Below are 24,327 nucleotides of genomic sequence, written 5' to 3'. Positions count from 1 at the left end.
TAAGACAGGAAGGATTCACAAAATGTTGTATTTGTTTTGAGGATCTGGGAGACAGTTGGGCATTATGCAACTTAAATATTAGATAAGTGTGGTTTAATGGTTATGGATACAGACCTAGATCCTGGCACTGCCACTTTTCAGTTGGCTAATAGCTAACTTAAATTTTTTAACTTTTCAGAGATTACTTTCACTTTTTTCATCTTCAAAAGGGAGCTAATGACAGTACCTGTTTCATATGGTTGTTATAAGATTATAGGAGATAATGCTTATGAAATGCTAAGCACAGAGCCTAGCACATGCAAGGGCCAAAACATGTCAGCTAGTACTGTTAGTAATAATAAGTAATATTGCTAAATATACATATCTTTTTCAAGTATACTAAATACTAAAAATGGAAAGTTTTGAGCTAAAAAGACCTAAGTAATATAGGGTAGAAGAGAAAGTCACCTTAGGAAAGTAGTACCTGAGAAAATAATAACATAATATTATAATAATAATAACAGCTTTCCCAAAGTGTGATACAAGAATTATCGCTTTTTTAATTTAAATAAAACAAATACTTCAGTTTTTAACTCTTTAGTATATAGTGGAAATACTCAACAATCTGATTTTTACCTTTGATTACTTGATAAGGTTAAAAATGCTTTAGTCAATTTAAAATTGATGCAAAAAATACTAAGCTTATATGGGTTGCATTTGGTTATGGCACATACAATGAAAGTTATATGTGAATAAGTGAGGTTTAGGAACTGGCTAAACTAGCTAGCTATTGGATTGTGGAAGAAAGCATGTAGGTTAAAAAGGATTGAAAAATGCTGCTTTGGATCATCTCACAGGTTTCTACAGAAACAGTGTTATTTCAGTATTCCCCAGCAAGTATTTTATTTTGTTTTGCTGAGGCAAGTCAAAGCAGGTTAAGTACATGATTTATAAGCTCCTTTGTTCTTGGACCAGGAAAGTTTCAGAACTAGTGACCCTTCTGAGGGTTGTTGAGAAGTGTTGACATTTAGAAGAAACATTCAGGAGAAGCATTTGTCTGAAGTCTGGATGATAATGTGTTAAGATTTTGAAACTTCCTTACAAACCTACAAAATTAATTTGCTGATACCTGGTCAGTCTTTTGGCCATGTATTTCTAATTTTTGTGGGTTATTTTATCCCAGAAATAAAAAATTCTGTATTGAGGTGGTCCTTTTACAATATTGATGATTTACTAGACTCAGAAAGGTTTTATTGTTGTTTCTTACCAAATTTGTATCTTTCCTACAGGTTTGGTAACAGATTTGAAGGGTCATTTTGTAATTCAGGTAGCTATGGGCAAAGCCCATACTTGTGTTTTAATGAAGAATGGAGAAGTTTGGACATTTGGTGTAAATAATAAAGGACAGTGTGGACGAGACACTGGTGCCATGAACCAGGGGGGGAAAGGTAGGTGTTGGACATGTGGATATTAACTTTGTGGCCTCTTTTCATTAGGTTTTCAGAACAGTGTGGTAAAGAATCTTACTCTTCGAAACAGGTGGCCCTTTAATTTCATACTTATAAATTAGGAAAACCACTGAATTTCTTATGTATTTGGTATTATATCACTGAAACAATCGAGTATACTTTAGACTTTTAATTTTTGAGCAAATGAACTTGAATGTTTTTTCTTTTTAAGTTTGTTTGTTTGTCTATTTATATATGTGTATGTATGTAATACAGGTAATCTCTGCACCCAACATGGGGCTTGCGCTCATGACCCTGAGATCAAGAGTCATATGCTCTTCCAACTGAGCCAGCCAGGCTCCCCTATTTTTCTTAATTTTATATAAAATGTAATGGCACCTCTTTGATTTAGCATTTTGGGTGACTATTCTAGAAAAGTGCATTTTTCAAACTCTTCATTATTAGTTTCTTTTATACCACACATTTTTAGTTTAGTTTTTTTTTTTTTTTTTAAGTTTACTTATTTTGAGAGAGAAAGCGTGGAAAGGGCAGAGAGAGGGAGAGGGAGAATCCCAAGCAGGCTCCATCAGCAGAGCCTGATGCAGGGCTCGAACCCAAGCAGGGCTATATCATTACCTGAGCCAAAATCAAGAGTTGGACTCTCAACCCACTGAGCCACCCAGGCATCCCTACACATTTTCAGTTTTAGCCATATTTGGCAGCAGTCTATCTGGCAAATATCATCTTCCTATTTAAGAGCACATGCTACCTGCAATTTAATCAGTTCCTGACAACTTGAAAATGATCTTAAGAATATTTGACCCTTTACCAAGAGCTGAATTGCAGATGCACCTTATTCACCATATGCTTTTCCCTAACACAAAGGGTATTGAGAGGAAGAAGAGTTTATCCTTTGTCATGCTTGTGGTTTTTTGGTGTTGGTAATGGTTTATGTCTACTTCATTCTTGCTCTCAGTGTTTACTTCCAGCTGCTATCAGTGCTATCTTGTACCCTTCATTCCAATTGCTGGTTTCTGTTTTTAATTTGGTGTGGGCTGAAGAATAGGAAATAAATACATACATTATCAGAACCAAGTGTTGAACTGTGTTCAAAGTACAAAAGAGTTTGAGGATTAATATTTGAGGGTTAATATTTGTATGAATTAACATAAACAGGTTTGGGACCTTCTTGATGGCAGACTCATCTGAATATCAAGAGGCCACTATTTTTTTTTTTTACCATATTCATATATGCGTGTACTTAAAATGCTTTTGTTTTTAAAAAGAGTAAGTCTGTTAGAGCACATTGATTTTTAAAAGGAAGGAAGAACAAAAGAAAGGAAAGAAATGGATTACTCCAAAATGGAAATATTTTTCTTCTTGCTAAAATACTGAACCATAGTTTTGGATAATACCTACTAGGCAGAAAGGAGACAAACGGTTTAGTTTTCTATGTGTAATATAAATATATTTTCAGATTATGTTTTATAAAAGTTTTGAACTAAAAAAAAATTATTTCCCTGTTATTCTGAAACTCTTATGAAAATTTGGCATATGTTTACACCTATGTTTTAGAGTATTACTGTAAAATTTATAATAACCAAAATAAAATTGTTAAAGGCTTTTTTTACTTTGTAAAAAATCATACCTACTCGGGGCGCCTGGGTGGCTCAGTCGGTTGAGCGCCAACTTCGGCTCAGGTCACGATCTCGCGGTCCGTGAGTTCGAGCCCCGCATCGGGCCCCTGTGCTGACAGCTCAGAGCCCGGAGCCTGTTCAATTCTGTGTCTCCCTCTCTCTGACCCTCCCCCATTCATGCTCTGTCTCTCTCTGTCTCAAAAATAAATAAACGTTAAAAAAAAAAAAAATCATACCTACTCTGCTAGTAAGTAATGAATTAGAAAGCAGACTAGTAGTGTAATACATAAAATGAATACAGATTATATAGTCATAGGGAACATAAAGGGTTTTTATGTATCTTTTTTTAAAAGAAAGGAAAAGTACAGAAAATAAGATTATAATATGAAAAAATTGTGTATCTAGCACCATGCTTTATTTTTCAGTAAGAAAGTTAAGATAAGTGTCCTGTATTCCCCTTCCAAGATTTATTATTATACTCCCTCTTTCTCCAGACCAACCACAATCATCACTTTGATCCTGTCATATTTCTGTATTTTTACTTGTTCTTATATATTTTATATGTAAAATGTGTTATATACTCAGTTTTATATGTAAGATACTTTTATAAGTGCCAATCTATATTTTTCTGCAAATTAGGAGGTTTATTTATTTAGTCTCACCATTGTGTTTGAACTCTGTCCATGTTGGTACATATAAATCTAAATGATTCATGTTAAGTGCTGTGTAATAAACCATACCACTAACATGCCAAGTTTATCCATTCTCCTGCTGATAGATGAGTTTATTTCTAACTTTTCATTCTTATCAATAATTTCAAAACCTCTTTTATTCATGTCTCCTGGCAAACATCTGAGATTTCTCAAGTGTAATTTCTGGTGTTGTAGATTTCAGCTTTGCTAGATTTTTCTTAAAAGAGGTTGTATCAATTTGTACTCTGATTTTCCACATCACTCCTAGAGGTAGTATTAACATTCTGATTTTTGTCAGTTTGATGACTATGGCATTGTATTTCATTATTTTTTTTATTTGTTATATTGAAGTAAAACATACATGCATCAAAATACGCATAAGTGTGGATCTTGATGAATTATCACAAACTGAACACATTCATGTAATCGGCACCTTAATCAAGAAATAGTATATTACCAGCACCCAAGGAATCCCCCTTTATGTTCCTCTCCAGTCACCATCTACCTCTCTAGATAATGGCTTAATTTAGTTTTGCATACTTTTGTATTTTATATAAATAGAATTATGTCACATGAACTTTTGTGTCTAGTTTCTTTTCACTCAACTTTGTTTATGAGATTCATTTATATTGTTACAAGCATTTATAGATTGTTCATTTTCATTGTTGTATAGTAATCAGTTGTGTGAATGTATACCACAGTTTTGGAATCTTTTCTCATATTAATGGACATTTGGGTGATTTCTAGTTTTGGTTTTTATGAATAAGGTTTCTATGAACATTTCTAGTGAATGTTGGTGAAATTTGTATGCTTTTAGACATATAACTATGAGTGGAGTGGCTGGGTCCCTTGTTTGTTTGTTTTTTTAATTTGCTTTTCCTGATTGTTAGTAGTGTTAGACCATCTCTTCAAACTTCTCATTTTACTTGCCTTCTTATTGATTTGTGGGAATTTTTTATATATTATATTGCATGTGTCGCACATATCTTTGACTAACTGTGGCTTAACCTTTGCATTTATTTTAGATTTCTTTTGTTGTATATAATTTCTAAATTTTGGTGATAAGTTTTTCATTGCTTTTCTATATAAATTTTTTCTTTATATAGTCATGTTGGGGGCCTTTACTTTTAATATGAATTAGAATCAGTTTTTCTACTTGGTATTATGATTGGGATGCTTTGAATTTAGAGATTAATTTGGGGATAATAGTTATAGCATTGTTGGGATGATTAAATGAGTACGTAAACCCAAATGCAAGTAGACCCAAATGCAAGTAAGTGCTTAGTACATTTTAGCTATCATGATTATTAAAAACATGCACTCAAGCCTTCAGAGTTGCTTTATTCTAACTCTATAAGTAGTTGTCCAGTACTTGGCTATTTAATTTCCTAGCCTGTATATAGATTAGAAGTGGCAGAGATTAAAAGAGGCTGTATATTCTACAAGTTTACTTCTTGATTAGACAGACCTATACTGAGTCTGTTACAAGTGATAAGAGAGTAAGGTTGACTAAGAATAAGAGATAAAATGAGTAAGGCATTACCTGGTCTTTGACGATCTAAGTCTAATAGGAAAAACAAACATAAAAATACTTTATTCCCATAAATTTACTCTTTTATTACAGTCTCTTGTAACACTATTTGTTTCTTCATAATTCTATCACAGTTGTATATTTACAGTTTTCTTGTATGGTATTTTGATAAAAAATCTGTCTTTCTCGCTAGATTATAATAGCTCATTATCAGAGTCCTCACTGCCTAGAGCAGAGGTCTACAAACCATAACCTGATGCTGTGTCTGCTCAGTGGCTTATTTCTGTGTGACTCTTCAAGCTAAGAATGGATTTTACATTTATAAGGAGTTATTTAAAAAAAAAAAACGTGACAGAGACTTGTGTAGCCTACAAAGCCTAAATTTTTTGCAGTGTGGCCCTTTACAAAAAAGTTTGCTGACTCATAAAGGAACACTTGGGTCATCCGGAGTAGATGTCCGATCTTTAAAAAGTTGAACAAGGGGCCCCTGAGTGGCTCATTCGGTTTAGGGTCCGACTTCCGCTCAGGTCATAATCTCATGGTTTGTGAGTTCGAGCCCCGTGTTGGACTCTGTGCTGACAGCTTAGAGCCTGGAGCCTGCTTCGGATTCTGTGTCTGCCTCTCTCTCTGCTCTTTCCCCTGCTTACGCTCTATCTCTCTCAAAAATAAATAAGCATTAAAAACAATTTTTTTACAGTTGAGTGAATTGTAACACAATTCTGTAAGTTGTAATTGAGGCATAAACAGGCTTTGAGGAAATAGTGACTAACTCCCTGCAAAAAGTAGTAAGTCCTTTCATGGCAGATGACTTCCGGGCTAAGTTTTATTGAATGCTGAAGAGGAGTTTCTCTGGTAGATGAGGTAGAGCGAGGCATCTGGTGAATGAGGTAGAGAGATACAGATGGAGCAGGGATGAGCAAAGACCCTGAGCATGTGAAAGGACATAGTATGTTTAGAAAGCAGAGGGAATTTAGGTTCAGACAGAATGTAGTTTGCATGGAAGAAATGAGGTTACAGAAAATTCAAGGGCCATGTTGTAACTAACTGTATCTTGCTGAAGAGTTTTGTTCTCTTAAAGACCATGGAAAAACATTGGAGGTTTGTAAATTGTGAAATCATAGGGTCAAGTATATGTTTTAAGAAGCTGATTACCAGTTGTGGAAGGATATTCTAGAGCGGAGGGACACATGGCTTAGAGCATAGTTGGGAGACTTTCTGTGGTCTGTTGAAGGACAGTGTTGGCAGTGAAGATGGAAAGGAGGGACTAAAATCAGCAAAAGTTAAAAGTATGATTGGCATAAAGTAACGGCTAAGAGGGGTTCCTGCCTTCCCTCTTTTTGCAAAAAGGAAATGAGGAGAGCATTTATTTGTGGTCCCTAAATTAAATTATATTTTTGTTACTTTCTGTTTCAGCATTCTTTTGTATATTCATTTGGATTAGTATATGTGATGTGTGTTTTTTAAGACATGAGAATAATCTACATAAAGGTTACAAATTGATCTGTCATGTAGGGTTTGGAGTTGAAAATATGGCAACAGCAATGGATGAAGACCTGGAAGAAGAACTAGATGAGAAAGATGAGAAGTCCATGATGTGCCCTCCAGGCATGCATAAATGGAAGCTGGAACAGTGCATGGTGTGTACTGTCTGCGGAGACTGTACAGGTTACGGAGCCAGTTGTGTCAGTAGTGGGCGTCCAGACAGAGTCCCCGGAGGGTAAGAAAATGATTCATACTGAAAAAGTAAAATATGAGTAGAAAATGTGCAGAACACATTTCTTTTCAGAATTGTTCTGTGTTGTTTCTTGAGGGCGTATTGGCATGTACGTGTAATTCTAGTAATTGTTTTCTATTATGATAGTTTCTAATTCAGTGTCATTTACGTTGCTTTTCTTTCTTTCATTCGATTCATTTAAAACATTATTTAAAACAAGTCAAAAGTTTCTTCAAGGCTTGGGCTGTGCCTTAATTTGTATTCTTTTTCTAAGACTGCTTTAATACCATGTATCTTTTCATTTTTTGTTGAACATGAATCTTTTCTGGATAGAAGTATCAAATATCATGTAAAATATTCAATTAGAGACATATAATTTTCATTTAAATTAAATTTATGTTCGCAATTTTGGGTGTTCTAGGAACTGTCACTTCTTAAGTTACATTACACCTATTTGTATTTATCCCCTTATACTCTTTTTGGATCTTTTTTTCCCCCCAGAATCCTGTATTATCGTTATTTTAAAGTTAATATGTATGCGAATTTGGCAGAATCAGAATGCAATTTTTCCCTAGAATTTTGGGTCCTATTTTTGTTACCAATATAACATAATGGGGCATTCTTTGTAAGGAAATTAATTATGATATATCTTTGTATTATGATAGACCTGATCTTTGTAAGATCAGATTAGTTAATGATAATTAGCAGACTTCGGGAAGTGGGGGCGGGGGATCTTGTGAAGAAAAGCCCAGAGCTGGGACAGCCACCCCTGCATCTCTGACCTCCGTCTCTGATACCTCTTTAAGTAGTCAGATACTTCCTCCCACATAATGTCTGCATCTACTATGAGTGTATTTCTAGATTTGTACTTGGCCTAACATAGGAAAATAAATCACATATAACAGGCCTTTATTTTAGGCTGTTGTAATGATTATGATTTTTTAACAATAAATTTTTTTTGGCATTTTCAGCATATGTAAGAACATTTTGGCTCTCTATCAAAGAATAATGTTTCTTCTACAAAGCTATATGTTTGGCTCTGTTTGCTATATTTAAGTCTCTAATTGTTTATTTTTAATATAATTTGGATACAGAAAGAGTCTATGATTTTTTTTTTAAATAGTATTGGAGTTGAAATGTGTCCTCCTGCATCTTTCCCAAGCTATTTCCATTAAAATCAAGTGTCCCCAATCTCTGAACATGAGCTGTTGATAAGTATCATAAATGAATTTCTGAATTCTCTGATCTTTCCTGAAATTAGTTATTATTCTTTATGTGCTTTTCCCCAGAGATTTACTATCAGTTTCCAATAATTTATAGACCTAAATGGACAGTACCTAACCAAATACAATAGTTTCTTTATTAATGAGGCAGAAATGAATAAATGAAATAAAATCACTATAGGACTATATGCCAGGACACTCTGCACCATTAAAAATGACTTCAATTATTATAAAATTGTGACTGTATATCTTAGAATAAATTTAGAATGCCACATTATCTTTGAAACAGTTCCCACAGACAATTCTGTAGGGCATACTGGTTCATCAGTTTTTACTCCAATGGTTAGTGATCCTCCAAAATGTCGGTACTGCTTGCATTTTAAACCCAGGAGTTTCACAGGGCTGTGTCTTTCAAAACTGCTGCCAGGTAGATCCTTTCTCTTGTACCACCACAAATCTGGATAACCACAGGCTTAGTGAAGCCGTCTAAAGGTTTTCAGTTCCAGTCCAACAAATAACATGAAAGCTATGACTTCTGCATCTATGAAATATGTGACTAAGAAGTTAGTTGTTCACTGACCCTGTAGCCAACTTCTGGGAGTGTTCTAGTCTTCCTTGTGTGGTAATCAAATGTCATACACTTAGTTCACAACTGATAAGAAAAAAGACAAAGAAGAAGGAAAAAAAACAGGTAATTGGACACAGTAAGAGGAGAGAATGAGAGATGATGGCATATAAAGAATGGAGGGAAAAGGAGACGTAATGTATGAAGCTGACAAGCTGGGTTCACTTATTGATGGCTATCCACACCTTTCTTAAGTTAGTTGATGGAGAATAGTGTTGTTTGGTAACCAACTAACTCATCCAGACCATTTAATAGTAAACTGCTGGTGCTTTACTAATTGTGATAACTTTTAAAAATATTTGTTAATAGTGGTTTTGAAGATAGCAGAATCCATTTGTATTTTCTGTAGGAATATACCAGTTATACCCATGAGGAGCTTAATAAACTCTTGGGTTTTTGTTTTTTTTTTTAAGTTTATTTATTTATTTTGAGAGAGAGAGAAAGAGCATGTGAGAGCAGGAGAGAGGCAGAGAGAAAGGGAGAGAGTGAGAATCCCAAGCAGGCTCCACACTGTCAGCACAAAGCCTGACCTAGGGCTCGAACTCACAAACCGTGAGATGATGGCCTGAGCCGAAACCAAGAGTTAGACATTTAACTGGCTGAACTACCCTGGCACCCCTAAATCTTGTTTTTTGTTATTCCGTCTATTTATACCTGTTCAGTTCTTTCAAATTGGCACATCCTGATCTGAAGGAGTGATTTCATTGCTGACTCAAGTAACTTAATTTCAAAAACACAGAAAAGATGGTTCTAGAAAAGAGTTTTAAGGAAAGAGTGGAAGGATTTCAGGTACTTTTTTTCTTTTTTTAAAGGATCTGTGGTTGTGGTTCCGGAGAATCTGGCTGTGCTGTGTGTGGGTGTTGCAAGGCATGTGCAAGAGAGTTGGATGGTCAGGAGGCAAGACAAAGAGGAATTCTTGATGCTGTGAAAGAAATGATACCTTTAGATCTTCTGTTAGGTAATTTGATGGATTGTGCTATACATCTTGTCCTATATCTTGTACTATACATCAGTTTAGTAATTAAACAATTTAAATTAGTATATGTTAAAAAATTAATAGTTAACTATTCAGTACTGCTTGTATGGTAACTGACAATATGTCATTAATTAAAGGTAAGGTTCTTTTCCTCTTTTTTGCTAAGATTCTTCGAGTAAAAATAATTTGTGTTTTCATCGGTGTTTTGTTAGCTTTTACTTTCTCCAATTTCGCATAGTTCTCTCATAATTATTATTGTATCTGTCTATATGTGTTTTTTTGTTTTGTTTTGTTTTTGTTTGGTAAATCATCTAGCTGTCCCAGTGCCTGGGGTTAACATTGAAGAACACCTTCAGTTACGACAAGAAGAAAAAAGGCAGCGTGTAATCAGGAGACACAGATTAGAGGAAGGAAGAGGTAAGATGGAGCTGCATCAATTTTCTTAACCTATCCTGAGACCACTGAAAAGTTTATAGTAACTCATGAAAATAATACAAAAAATATTCAGGGTATTTAAAGTTGTGCTAATCAGTAGAGCATTTATAGAGTAAGACAACCATATTAAGAATTGTGCCATCTGTCTTTAGCAATGGCAACTTTAAAAAAAATATATGAACTTTAAAAACTGGTGTTTTACCCAGAGTTTGGACTCATGGTTGTTATTTAACCATGAACAACAAATTAACTTAATAATAGTATTTTAGTTTCTGTTTTCTTAGTTGTCTATGATCATTATCATTTGAGCATGTTCCCAACATTCTTCTTTCAATCCAGTGCATCATTATGCTTATGTATGTCTTTTTTGAAAAAATCTTATTCTAGTTATGAACAAGAAGGGTAAATTGGAGAGTTTGCAGGTTTTAATTGGAAAGATAGATCTATTGTTTCTCTTTTCCTCATTGTTTATGACCGGTTCGCAGCCTGAAAATACATTTCACTGTGGTTATAATAGATATTTTAGTATACATTCAACAAGCAGAGATAAATATAAATATCACTAGAGCTGTTGTTGCCCAGTAGAATCTTTTCTTTGTAGGATTGAGACAGATGGTTACAGAGATCTGTGATTTTATTCCTCTGCTAGACAAAATCTTGACTAGAAATATTTACTGATATTGTGTATTTTAAATGCTTATTAGAAATGACATGATTTGATACATGAGATAAAACCAATTATCCATTTAACCGCCATTACAGATTCTTTTTCTAGGCACTTTTTTTAATGTAAAATGGAGAAAGTCATAAAATATATATATATAGCACACATGTATAAATTTTATTTTTATTAAACTTAAGTTGTAAAACATACTTGGAACTTGAAGATTGTTCATTATATCTGATCTGATAAACAATATTGAATAGTTGACACAGGAATATTTGCTGTTTGGCCGTGTTTATATAAAATCATTACTTTCAAAGCAATTTATGTTAATGAGAATGTATATACTGTCATTATTTACAGTATATAAATATTGGGGAAATTACATATTAAATGTTTTATAGAAAATAGGGTAAAATTTAAGTTGTAGGTCTTTATGACATAGTAATTGAGTGCTAATTTCTTTTAGTTATATGGTTTGTTTAAGGATAATTATCAATGCATCTTTTTACAACCTGCTTTGTGTTTTTTGGGAAATATTAGCTTGAACCATATGACTTGACCTACAAAAACCAGCAATTTCCTATGTATCAACCAAAGTATAGCAAATTAACACAAAAGTATTGTGATAATTTTCTCCTTCTGTAAAACTCTTTTTCTCTAGCTAGTGTATCTCGGCATAATAGAAGTAAAAGAACACTGATTATGCATTAGTTCAACAAAATTTTGTGATTGCAGAATGTTCTTTTGCCATTTATTTATTTTTTAAAGTTTATTTATTTTGAGAGAGAGAAAGAGAGAGAGCACCAGCAGGGGAGAGACAGAGAGAGAGAGTGTGAGAGAGAATCCCAAGCAGCCTCTGCACTATCATCTCGGAGCCCGACATGGGGCTCAAACTCACAATCCCTGAGATCATGACCTGAGCCGAAATCAAGAGTTAGACACTTAACCAACTGAGCCACCCAGGTGCCCCCTGCCATTTATTTTAAGATGTGTCATAGACCTTAAAAACATAAATTTTGGGGCGCCTGGGTGGCGCAGTCGGTTAAGCGTCCGACTTCAGCCAGGTCACGATCTCGCGGTCCGTGAGTTCGAGCCCCGCGTCGGGCTCTGGGCTGATGGCTCGGAGCCTGGAGCCTGTTTCCGATTCTGTGTCTCCCTCTCTCTCTGCCCCTCCCCCGTTCATGCTCTGTCTCTCTCTGTCCCAAAAAAAAAAAACAAAAAAAACATAAATTTTAATCTTTTAAAGGTTTAAAAACTCCATTATTTAAATATTTACAGAAATTATATTACTGTGTTTGATTTTACAAACACAGATTTATGTTATAGGCAGTTCATGTATCTTTTCTGACAATTCCATTTCATCTGCAGTCCTCAGTATATAGAAAGACTTCTTCAGATTATTGGTGCACAAAAAGTTTGTTTTTATTTTTTGGATGAGCTCTTTTCTTACACATACAATCTTCTTTTATTTCTGTTAAAATGCAATATATAGTAAATATCTTTTCTTGATGGGTTAGGATCTTCATTATGGACCTTAATTATGGCATTCATTGCCTTACATGCTACTGAAATTTGTGCATATTCATGTCCTTGCTTTGCACAGTCACCATGGTTACTATGGAATCATGCAGTGAGGACATAGTTACAATCTACATGTGTTTCATTTAACACAGTACAGTGCAGAGAGAAGCAGGCTTAGAAATTTTATTTTGTAAAAACACTTTTAAATAAGAATTTCAACTTTGTACCCCCTTTTTGTACCCCCTTTTTAAAAGTCAGACTTCAGGGGAACTTGAGTGGCTTAGTCACTTGAGTGTCCAGCTCTTGATTTCAGCTCAGGTCATGATCTCATGGTCGTGAGATGGAGTCCTGCATGGGGCTCTGAGCTGAGCGTGGAGCCTGCTTAAGATTCTCTCCCTCTCTCTCTCTCCCCTCCCCTGCACCCGTGGTCTCTCTGTCTCTCAAAAAGTAAAAATAAAAAGTCAAACTTCAGTTTCATATTCAATGATTTTAGAAAATTCATATACCATATTAAATAATTTAAAACCAGTATGTTGATATGATACTTTTAAGGTATTATCTTTATATTCTTTCCCAGCATATCATTATAAGAAATTTTATAGGAAAGACATTTTTATAAGAAAACAAAATAAAATGTACACAGAAATATACCCACACTTGCATAGGAAAAAAGCTAGAAAGGTAAATACCAAAATGTTAGTAGTGTTTTGTTCCTGAAAAGTAAGTTTACAGGTGATTTTGTATTTTGTTCTTTACAGTGTTTTTTAAATAATCTAAGAGTTATGTTTTAAATAAACTTAGGCCATTGTTTCTTAAAAAAAAAAAAAAAAAGACTAGTTCTAAGTCATTTAAACGTTACCTTTGCTTTTTAAAAAATATTTTTATTTTAATTGGATAGAGCAATCCCTTTCAGGTACTGTGCTGTTTTCATTATGTTAGGGCAGTGGTTCTCAAAGTGGTCTCAAACGGACCAGCATCACTGGGCACTTATTACAATTGCCTGTTCTCAAACCCCACGTCAGACCTACTGAATCAGAAATTCAGGGAGCAGAGCCCAGCAAACTGTTTGAACAAGCTTACCAGGTAATTCTGTGTGTGCTAAAGTGTGAGAACTGCTCCAGGGACCTTCTACATCAGAATACCTGGGCCTGGGTCACAATTTCTGCATTCTGCTTAAGGAGCTACAGAGAATAGTTTGTCTTATTTTGTCTTCACAAGGAGGAGGAATGCCAAATAAATTTTTAGTGTTCCAACTGCCACACATACCTGTGGGGTTTTTTTCCTTAGCCTTTGCTTAGTACTTTTTAGATACTAACAGTTTAGTGATGTTAGTAATTATACTCATTAGTAATTGTCTTTTACTTGTGTTGAAATTTCAGAACTTCAGGATTCGATTATAATGAATTATTTTACTTGATTCATCTGTCCCATCCTATTTATCAAGTTGGTGTTATTTCAAAGTTGATCAGAATTTTAGAACCTAGTTCTTACATTAAAACTTGGCTCAGGGGCGCCTGGGTGGCTCAGTTGGTTAAGCATCCGACTTTGGCTCAGGTCATGATCTCGTGGGTTCGTGAGTTCAGGCCCCATGTCGGGCTCTGTGCTGACAGCTTGGAGCCTGAAGCCTGCTTCGGATTCTGTGTCTCCCTCTCTCTTTGCCCCTCCCCCGCTCAGGCTCTGTCTCTGTCTCAGAAATAAACAAACACTAAAAAAACAAAAACAAAAACAAAAAAACTTGGCTCAGACTCAGGCCTATTGATGTAATTTAGCTGCTGTTTATAACATCGTCCTCTTTAATGGAATATGCTATTGAAACCTGAAAGAGCAGCGTTATTACTGCATTTTTATTATTTTAGAACTTTGTCTTTATATTTTTTATATTATTCTTTTAGATGATATTTTTCTTAAACGTATTATTCTTAGGTACCAGTATATTCATTTGCTTTTGTTTCAGTGACATTTGTGACAATTTTTAAAGCTTTTTAGTTTATACAGGGTTGATTGATAATTTAAATTTTCTGAGTCTTATTTTAACTTTATAGGTGATATGCTCGTCCATGGAATTTTTAAGTAGAACTCTAATTCATCAGAAGAACTACTGGGTGGTTGTGTCAGTGATCTTATCTTTATATTCCTTCTCAGTGCTCTATTGTAGGGAAAACTAAGCTCAAATAATGTTGGATATTTTTCCTTATTTCTTCTCCCCTAAATGTCATCAAACTTTCAAAATTGTGAGCTGTAGATGGGGTGAGCTTATGTCCTGGCTTGCCTGGCAGTCCCATTTTGTGCTGACTGTCCAGGCCCTCTTAACTCTCAGTAGAGTTTCACTTTGATAACAGGTTATGTGGTTAGCAAGGCTGTATAGCATGGCAGTTCAGAGTATACATTCTGATGTTAGGCTTTGGTTCACATCCTGGCTTCTTAAGTTTTGCTGGGGATAGATAACCCTGGAGTTTAATCACTCTGAACCTTCACTTCCTTACCTTTAAAATGAGGGTGACAACTGTACATACCTGAGTAGGGATGTTAATGAAGATTAAATGATATACATGAAAATACCTTACATAGACTAAGCCCAAAGTAAGCATTTGATATTGATGATAATGATAATGATAATGATGATGCTAGTGGAGTTGGGCTATTTAGTGGACTTGTATTTTCTTTGGATTTGGTTCTTTTTGCCCTGGCCTTGACTTGATTGCTTTTCTCACGACATTGGGATGCTAATCACAAAACTTTGGTTATTACTAACAAAACCCCCACAGCTTCTGTAGAATAAAACAGATTCCATTTTGATAAGGAAGAAAAATTAGTTTGTTATAGTTACAAGTTGGAATGTAAAAACAAATCTATTATAGTTAGTCTAATTTCAGAGTAATTGAGTTGGGGTTGCTATTGATTTTTAAGCCCCTAAAACTATTAAGTTTTCTTGATTTGACATATTAAATCCAATATTAGCTGATCTTTCAATGTTATATGAAAGTCCCTTTTTAAATTAAAATGTATAAAGCCTCTCTCTTTACTCCTTTTTTCTGTTCCCTACCCCCAATTCCCCCCCCCCACATCTATGGACCTTTGTAGTAGTACTACTACTACTTTTATTAGGTGTCAGCTTATGCATAATTTTCTTGTACCCTGAAGCTCCCTGCATGCCCATCCTTAAGGTTTGCTGGCTACCCCCTTCAGTGTGCTTAATTTTGTCATAGCACACGGTCATAATTTCTTCTTGAGCTGAGCATAAACTCTTACCTGCTTAAAGCAGAGATAGTATCTTGTTTTTCCAAGAGTTCCCAGGACTTAGTGTGGTGCATGAAATTGTTTAGTACTAGTATGTCTTTGTTGACTAATTGAAAACATTTCAGGGAGTTCTCATCACCTTTACAATAAAGTTTCATGGTAGAAAAAGACTTTATTATATGTATCTCCAAACTCATTTCCCACCATTTTCTGCTTCATAACTCTATATTCCATCCATTTCAGCTAGGTGTGTTTTTAATGACTGTACAATATTGTTTAATCTCTGAATGCTTTTACAAATCCTGTTTCTTTTGCCTGAAATGTCCTCTCTTCCTTCTCTCCTGGCAAACTTTTTCTCATTCTTTCATCCAAGTTGAGTGATCACTTTTCATCCTTCGGGATGTGTATGGATTTCCTTTATCAAACATATTCTTTGTTTTTATTTCTTTCTTCCCTAATGGACTGAATTCTGAGATCTCTTTGTCATGATATTCATGATACATGATACCTGGTATCTATTACATTAAAGATAAAAAAATGGCAAATAAGTGAATGACTGAACTATGGTTATACGAAACATCATTTTAGTCCATGGGACATAAGAGTATTTTAGAACCTGGTAGTCTGGTGTTATAAACAGTGATTTAAATTGAGCTCAAGTGGTATACTTTCTGGTGTGATTGCCTGTGAGCCTTCTAAATTTTTATATGAAAATATTCTAAAAAGATTGAATTTAGTGAGAAGCTCAAAAACTATGAATATTATGGATGTAATATTTTTATGGGAAGACAAATATCCCAAGCAAATCATAGAATTCAAAAAAAGGTAATATAACAATATTACTGTTATTTTGATACTTATAATTCATTTGGGTAGTTGGAAAGTGTGTTAATGCTTTTTAGAGTGATTTATATTCTTTGCTTTAGTAAATTAATTGAAAATGAATGCATGTTGAAGAAATAAGACATTTTGTTCATATTTGTATAATCTTAGCTTGAAAATAATTGCTACTGCATTACTAGAAAATAATATTTAATTTTTCTATTAACTTTAAATTAGCATATTTCTACCTATAGTGATCATAGAATATGTTATTCTTGGTTTTTCTTAGAATTGGTGCTGCTTGCATTTTTATCTGTATCTTGAGACATAATTAAAATTTATTTTTCCTACCCATTTTTTAATATTTGATGAAGGGTGCTTTGGTGTCGCATTTTATAATAGGGCAATAGTTTTATATTGTTCCGTTGCTAGAAAAAATAATTATAGCTGAAGAGATATAGAGAATCAAGAAAAAACTGGCTTTAATTAAAAACATTCAGTGCTTATATACTGTCAGTTCCTTTTTCATATACTGGTAACTTCTTAACGGTCAAATGTAGAGTATTTTGGAATTTGCAGGCATTTTTGATGTTGCTCAAACTCAAAGAATATGTAGTTCTGTAAGAACTAAAATTTTAAGATATAATTTAAAGTTTTCCATTCTTTTCAAGCTAAATGATAATAAGGAAAAACAAATTTTAAATTTTATTAAAATTAATTTTGCTACTGGTTATTTTCTTGGATATAAGTAGAAATAACTATAATCTGTATGAATGTGCATTTGTATATGTGTATTTGTGTACATAGTGGAACTTCAGAAAGAAATTACTTTATCAGAGAATCGTTAGTGTTCCAAAATGTTACTTGGGTTAGCTTCCCCTCTTCAGCATCAATATGAAGCTCAGCTTATCCTTGTTTCTGATTTTGTGTATGTGGTTAACAGAAGTCACATATAGTTAGATTTATTCTTTTTAGAAGATTATATATATCTTCTATAATGCTGACTTCATAAAGTAGTGATTTTATACACACACACACACACACACACACACACGCACACACACAAATGTGTGTCCGTATGTGTATATGTACATATCAGATCATACTAATTTTTGGTTTTGTTTTGTTTTTTGCTTTCTTGATTTCTTACCTCTATGACAGAATGTATTAAGTCGATAACATTTATCTTGGTTTTGTAGGAAGACTCATGTGGATTTTAAATCTTGAAGACTGTTAAAATTTAATCTTTTAAAAATTAGTTGGTTTTGTATTTTAATTGGAGAAATGTTTGTTTTCAATGAATGTTTGGTTTACTAAGTTTGAATATATATGATATTAAAAGTATTTATAAGATAATTTGATTTATTTTAATTGAACTTTCTGATTATATACTTGAGACTTAGGAGCTACATGATAAAGAAATTATACTTTATCAACTGTATTTCAGATGTTAAAACTTGTCTGTGGAATGGTGAATAGGTTATTATTGCGGGTGGAGGAAGTTAACGTGGGGGAATTGGGAGACAAGTATAATGTCTAAAACAGTAAAGAATAAATTTCCATACTTTTACTTTGAATTATTTTTGTTCATTGTAGTGTTTTCATTTTGTGAGCTTTTCTATGCACATACAAAATGTTTCTCCTCAGGCCCCCTTGTATTTGCTGGTCCTATTTTTATGAACCATCGAGAACAGGCTCTAGCCAGACTCAGATCCCATCCAGCTCAGCTAAAGCATAAACGGGACAAGCACAAAGGTATTTGGTCTTCCTTATCAATTAGGTGGGATACTTCCCCCGTTTCCTCCACTCATTTGAATTTTGTCTCTGGGAAAATGCACAAACCTAATTCTTCTACTTTGCTTCTATCATTATATAGCCTGAGGAGAAAGAACATGCTGAAAGTTGTACTGTTTGTCAATGACTGTCAATCTTCTTTCTTTTTATTTGTTAACTTTAATAAAGAAGACATTTTATGGTGTATCTTTTTCTTTCCCATTTCTTTTCAAATTTCATAAAGTTAAGGGAAAGTGGAAAAATAATGATTTCTTTCTATTTTTTATCTTTTATTATCTGCTCTTAGATGACTGCTATCTGACATTTTATAGTCCTTTTCTTAAAAATGCAGTGTGCTTTAGAATTAACAAAATTACTAAATTCAGTGTATAAAGTGATAGAGAGTTGACTGCTATTAAGCTTTTCCATTGTTTTAACATTAAAGTTTATATTCACAATGCACACAAAAATGGTGATACATGTAAGCAAAGAGTGAGTTATGTAGGCCTGTTCTAGTCCTTGAAAACTGTCAGAAGTCTAATAAACAAGTCTGTGAGTGACTAGGAATCTATTTCTGTGTAATTCTTTGAGAGCTCATCATTCTGCATTAATTAGAAATATTTTTTTTAAAAGCTTATTTTTGTTTAAACTACAGCTATGGGTCTTTTAAACTACAAGGTCAAGAAAGAATTTAATGCAGAGACTTTATAAATTTATATATAAATTCTGCCTTGAATCATGGCATGTGACAAGTATAACTAATAGTTGCTGTTTTCTTAAATGCCCAAGATACACCCTGCAAAATAGAAGAGAAAGTTTTAAAACATGTGATCCATATAGACAAATTACTCTGTTTTGTGTCTCGTTTTTTCCTTTGCTACAAAACAATTATAGACTAATTTTATTTTTAAACTTTCACATGCAATATATTATAATTCACTTTATTTACATTTGCCTCTCTTGGTTTATCAGTTTGCCACTCAAAGCAAAACCACCAAACAAAACAAACAAAACCCCTGTTGTTAGCCAAAGCACAGGTAGAGCACTATTTAAGATACATTCTACAGAAATTAAAATTGAGAATATTTTAAATCTAATGTGATTAACCATAGTAAAATTTGTGATTGTTTTATTTACTGAGTGCTCTAATAATGCCATAAATATTTACATCAATGGAACACTATTTACCATGTACTTACTATGTAAACTATCTTATTGCCAGAATCTCTGATCTCATATTTTATACTACACCACTATTGGAATGGATTTTCTCCGTGTCTTTTTTTTTTTTAACCCCCAGTTATTGGAAAGTGCAATTTTTCCAGCACTTTACCTGAAGTTAAATGTTCACATTTCATGAAACAGTTTAAAATTTTTCAGCTCCATGTTGCTATCTTATGGCCAAACATCTTTATTTTGCAGAATTTGAAGATGAAATGCCAAATGAAGACTAGGGTTATAGATTCAAAACAGACTTATTACAATGTCTCATTGATTAACTATACAAATTACTCAACAATAGTTCCATCTTAACTGCTGCAGGTTTATTTTATAACCAGACTGCGTATTTGTAGCAACCTCTTCAGAAGGATCTACTTGTAGTATTACAGTATACAGCCAGTTGTGTGTATGCATATATGTTTTTTATCAGGTTTTATGGTTTTATAACTGAAACAGTTTCATCTCTTTACCACCAAAATGAATTTAAAGTGTAAGTAAGTAATATCAAATGGTGCTGTTTTATGTAGAGTATTGACTTACCACTAATTCCTGTACACCCACAAATCCTCCCTTCCTTTGTGCCATTAGTCCCACTGTCCCTGTCATTTAATCACCTCACCATACACTGCTTTTACTCTTGCTATATAGAACCACAGTCACAGTCTTTTAATACGTATATTTTTCTCTTTTTCCTTACCCTGTTTGTCTTCCACGGAGAAATTCACTATATTAATTGGTGTGTCCTATCTTACCTTTAAATACATTGGTGGTACAAACTATAGGATGGTAATAGGTAAAATTGCCTAGACTATGACTTTTTTATGGGCATGTGGAGGTTAACAAGTGTGGATTCATTGTTAACAGGAATGAGTTCTAAGATGGAAAATTGGAGAGCTTCTGCCTGATTGAAAGGAATTCAGAGAAGGTTACAGAATCCATCCTGTTCCAGGGAAATTTTGACTAGAGTCAAACTAGAGTATATAAGGCTTGTTATATGCTAATAAGTCTAACATATGATCCATAAAACAGAGTAATTTGTTTCTATATGATCGTATTTCAAACAGATACCTGGATTAACATTTGTTTCAGCTCTTTAGTCCCTTACGTAGAAAAACATTTTTTTGTAGTACTCCTAGTTAGGAACATCTGAATTGTTCTGGAGATCAGTCTTGAAATCTGGCTTGAAGTGACCAATGTGAAAATCCGAAGGCTCGCTGATAAACATCTGTGTGTATTTTACACCTATTTTCTGTTTAGAAAGGCATGGTGTAACCCTTGTAACTTTTGAATCAGGCCTCAGTTTTAATCCCAGATTTGTCATTAATTAGGATATATGGCTGTTCATAAATTTTATAATTGCTTTGGCTTTAGTTTTCCTTATTTAAAAATAGGATTGATAATTCCTGATTTTATGTATGTTTGTATATACATATATATTCCTTGCCATTAGAAATCCTCCATGAATACTAGCTTTAATTCTTTGAATTGAATTCTTTGCTTTCTCTTTTAGAATTATCCAAAAGGCACAGATTTGAGATTTGTTAATTATGTAATTAATTAGTTGATTTTTATAAAAGATTGAAGATGTCAGCCATTTGGTGGTGGTAAAACACATGAGCCTTATTTTCGATCAAACTCCAAAACTGCTCTACTGTTTATTACTTTTGACTGGTTACTTAACCCTTCTAAGCCTTGGTTTTCCCAGCTGTAAAATGGAGTCACAATACTGATATCATTGGATTATTGTATTGATTTTTAAAAAGGAACAATAGTAAATATTGATTGAGCGCTTTTTATATATTATTTCACTTAATCCTCATAAGGACCTTGTGAGGTAATGTATCATTATTGCTTTTTTATAGATGGGAAAGCTAAGACTTAAAGAAGGCCCAGTGTCCTGTTGTCCTCATACTAGCAAATAGTACGGCCAGGATTCCAGTCGAAGTCTCTTAGGCTTCAGTGCCCAAAAGCACTTCTCCACTGTGCTATTTAAATTTTCAGTGTTTAAGCACAGAGCAAGTAGATAGCAAATTGTAGTTGGTAATTGCTTTGATGTTTAATTTTAGTGATTTTGCTCAAAGTACTCACAGTATTCTGTGATACATTTTGTGATATGCATGGCTCTAAGATTACCCAAAAAAGTGGAGATTAAATAAAGATTAAAATTAAGAGTTAAAGTCCTTTAATTCCTGAATCTCCTTTTCTCTATGTATGTGCACAAATATGCGTAAATAGTGTAGAGTGTGTGTGTGTGTGTGTGTGTGTGTATGTATATATATATATATATACATATACATGTATATATATATATATTACTTTAGATACATACCTGTCCAAACTTTATAGCTATTATAGTTTCAATATCACATATCTATGAACACACTCATATTAGGGGAAAATGCAGATATGCTTCTACCTAAATGGCCAATTATAAGAATATTCAGACCTAATTATTTTTCCTACAAATGTGAGATTAATTTTATTGCTGCTTATTAACACTTTACTAAATAAGGAGCTTGAGCAGAATTAATCTTGCTGAATTTCACTTGCTGATTCTTGAATTGACACTGAATTTTTGGCTACTCATCAGGTACCTTTTTTTTCTTTGATAACCTATAAATTTCTAAATTATTAGAAGCATATTTAATTTTTTTGACTGACATCAAATACCAGATGCAGATATATATTTTAAAAATTCTGCCACTACTGCTGATAATGATCAAGAACTTCATCTCTGTTTTTTTACTTGTGATGTTTTCACCATCTGTAATAATTGAGATTATTTTCAATAGTTAGATACAGGTTTGTTTAGATAAACTTGAACAAAATGTTTCTGGTATTTTTTTTACCTTTAAATAACAACTACTACTCTTTTAATCACTGTGATTTTAATCAGTAAATTACTAGGCTTTTTTTTCCCTCCTTCCCTGATGCTATGTGTCTATAGTGGAATTTGTGTCTATATTAATCTCTGACTCAAGGGAGAGGGCAAAATGCTAAACTCAAAGGTAGAATCTTCTAATTAAGCTTCAATACATCTATATAAAGTAGAATGACACTTGTAATATTGAATTTAGTTAAGTCTGGCAAAATCATATGAACACAGTTTGTTTTCTCTATTAAATTAGATTTGGTTTTAATAATTAGATATTTTTAACCAATTGAGATAAAGCAGTAAAATTTCTATACATCTGTTATCTTATTTAAATTGGTTTTTAGAAGATACTTACTCCTTTTGTTTAGGCCCTGTCTTTCCTGTCTTTCCAAGATGAGGAGTCTCTGAACTAAGATTGTATTCCATTTTGGACAGAGTGAAACAAAATGTTGTGGTGTTTTTTTTTTTTTCTTTTTAGCCCATTCATTCTTGCAGATTTGATTTGGCAAACCCACATTAGATAATTTAGCAAAAGAGGAATCACATTCTTTATCCTATTATAGTAAAACCTCTCACTAATTCAGAATTTATTATACTTCAGATGCAGTATTTGTTATCTTCTTTGAGTAAAAAATTCAAAATAATTTCTTCCTCTGAATTTTCAGGGTCATACTTATAAGGGGAAACCTGTCTAAAATCACTAGCTTTTCAAACCAAGGGCTCAAGAAATGAAGGATTCCTTCAGCGTGCCTTCAGCCTCTGGGTCCAGCAATTAATTCTTGTATGTTAAAGGACTTTTATGTTTATGGTACATTTTTATGTAATATAGGCCTATTTTGAATTATAATGTAGGTAACCACATTTTATTTATTGTAGCCTTTAGTTTCATCCATAATCTGTACTGCTTGAAAGTATTAAAACTGAATTTTTACCCAAATATTCTATGATTAAGACCTTTTTAGTAAGTCATCTGAGCCAACCCATTCTGTGTTATTCCGAATTAGTGAGGTTTTACTGTCCTAGTGTTGTAAAGAGTTTAAAGCTTTTTGAAATGATAGAAAGTTGTTTAGTTATAAAAAGAGAAGTCATAATTTAGGCTAATCTTGTCTTAACTGGATTATTACTAAAAGTTAGAAATATTAGATTAAAAAGAAAGGATAACATTGAACATAAAATGGTTTGATGTTATTCTGTCTGGCATTTTAAAGTGGTCAATAAAAATTCAGATTTAGTTAAAAATGTGTGTCTGTGGATCCACATGTGTATCTGCATATTATACACACTTGTTTAATGTTGCTATACCACAAGAGAGTGGTTTAGACTAATCAGCCTTTTGAAATTCCTTCCAGAACTAGATGTATTCCGTGTACAAGGAATTTGAATCTTGATGATATAGAGGTCATATTTTAGTGATGTGTAGTCTTAGATTAGGAAAAACAGAATTGCCTCCCTTATTTACACATTCCAAACTAAAGTTTTATATTCTGGAATGTGGTTTTTATTTTATGGTCAGAATGCCAGAATATTCAAAGTCAAATGTAAAAACTAGATGGAGAGAAGAAGGCCTGAAGCAAGTTTAGGGGAGGAAATTATATAAAGGAGGGAGGAGGAAAGAAGAAATGAAACAGAAAGGTTTGGGTGAGAGTGGCATTGGGGGCCAGAAGAAGACCACAAAGTAGAATGGCTGAGGGGCAAAGTGGGGCAGGAAAGATGAATAAGAGTCAGCCATTAGATTACAGTATATTGGATAAAGCTTGTTGGTCTTTATAAATTTTTTAAAGTTCAATTGAGTCTGTAGCAGTACTGATGGACAGGTTAGCCTTCTAAGATGTTTGGGAAATATAAGTCATTTGCAAGTTGACTAGGAATATTTTTTTAAATGGCTAGTACTAACACTATCACTGTTTAAAATAATTGTTAAATGACTTTGCATGCAGTTATTTTTAAGCAA

The 24,327-nt window shown here is 33.4% G+C and overlaps 1 protein-coding gene across 9 annotated transcripts in view; it reads left to right on the top strand.

The window, feature by feature from the left end:
• The window catches only part of MYCBP2 (MYC binding protein 2), a 283,512-nt gene that overhangs the window by 74,360 nt on the left and 184,825 nt on the right, over positions 1 to 24,327 (top strand). For 6 of the 9 annotated variants that reach the window (XM_049647092.1, XM_049647095.1, XM_049647091.1 and 3 more), the window contains exons 14-18: positions 1,269 to 1,427; positions 6,800 to 7,004; positions 9,662 to 9,807; positions 10,141 to 10,242; positions 18,155 to 18,262. In XM_049647092.1, coding sequence (XP_049503049.1) covers positions 1,269 to 1,427; positions 6,800 to 7,004; positions 9,662 to 9,807; positions 10,141 to 10,242; positions 18,155 to 18,262 — 720 coding nt within the window. Of the gene's footprint in view, positions 1 to 1,268; positions 1,428 to 6,799; positions 7,005 to 9,661; positions 9,808 to 10,140; positions 10,243 to 18,154; positions 18,263 to 18,526; positions 23,158 to 24,327 lie in introns of those variants that run through there. The other 3 variants (XM_049647097.1, XM_049647098.1, XM_049647093.1) reach the window with 2 other exon arrangements.

This window comes from Panthera uncia (assembly GCF_023721935.1).
Source record: "Panthera uncia isolate 11264 chromosome A1 unlocalized genomic scaffold, Puncia_PCG_1.0 HiC_scaffold_16, whole genome shotgun sequence".
Lineage (NCBI taxonomy): Eukaryota > Metazoa > Chordata > Mammalia > Carnivora > Felidae > Panthera > Panthera uncia.
Note: the sequence above shows the minus strand (reverse complement) of the source record. Positions and strands in the feature narration are given on the sequence as shown.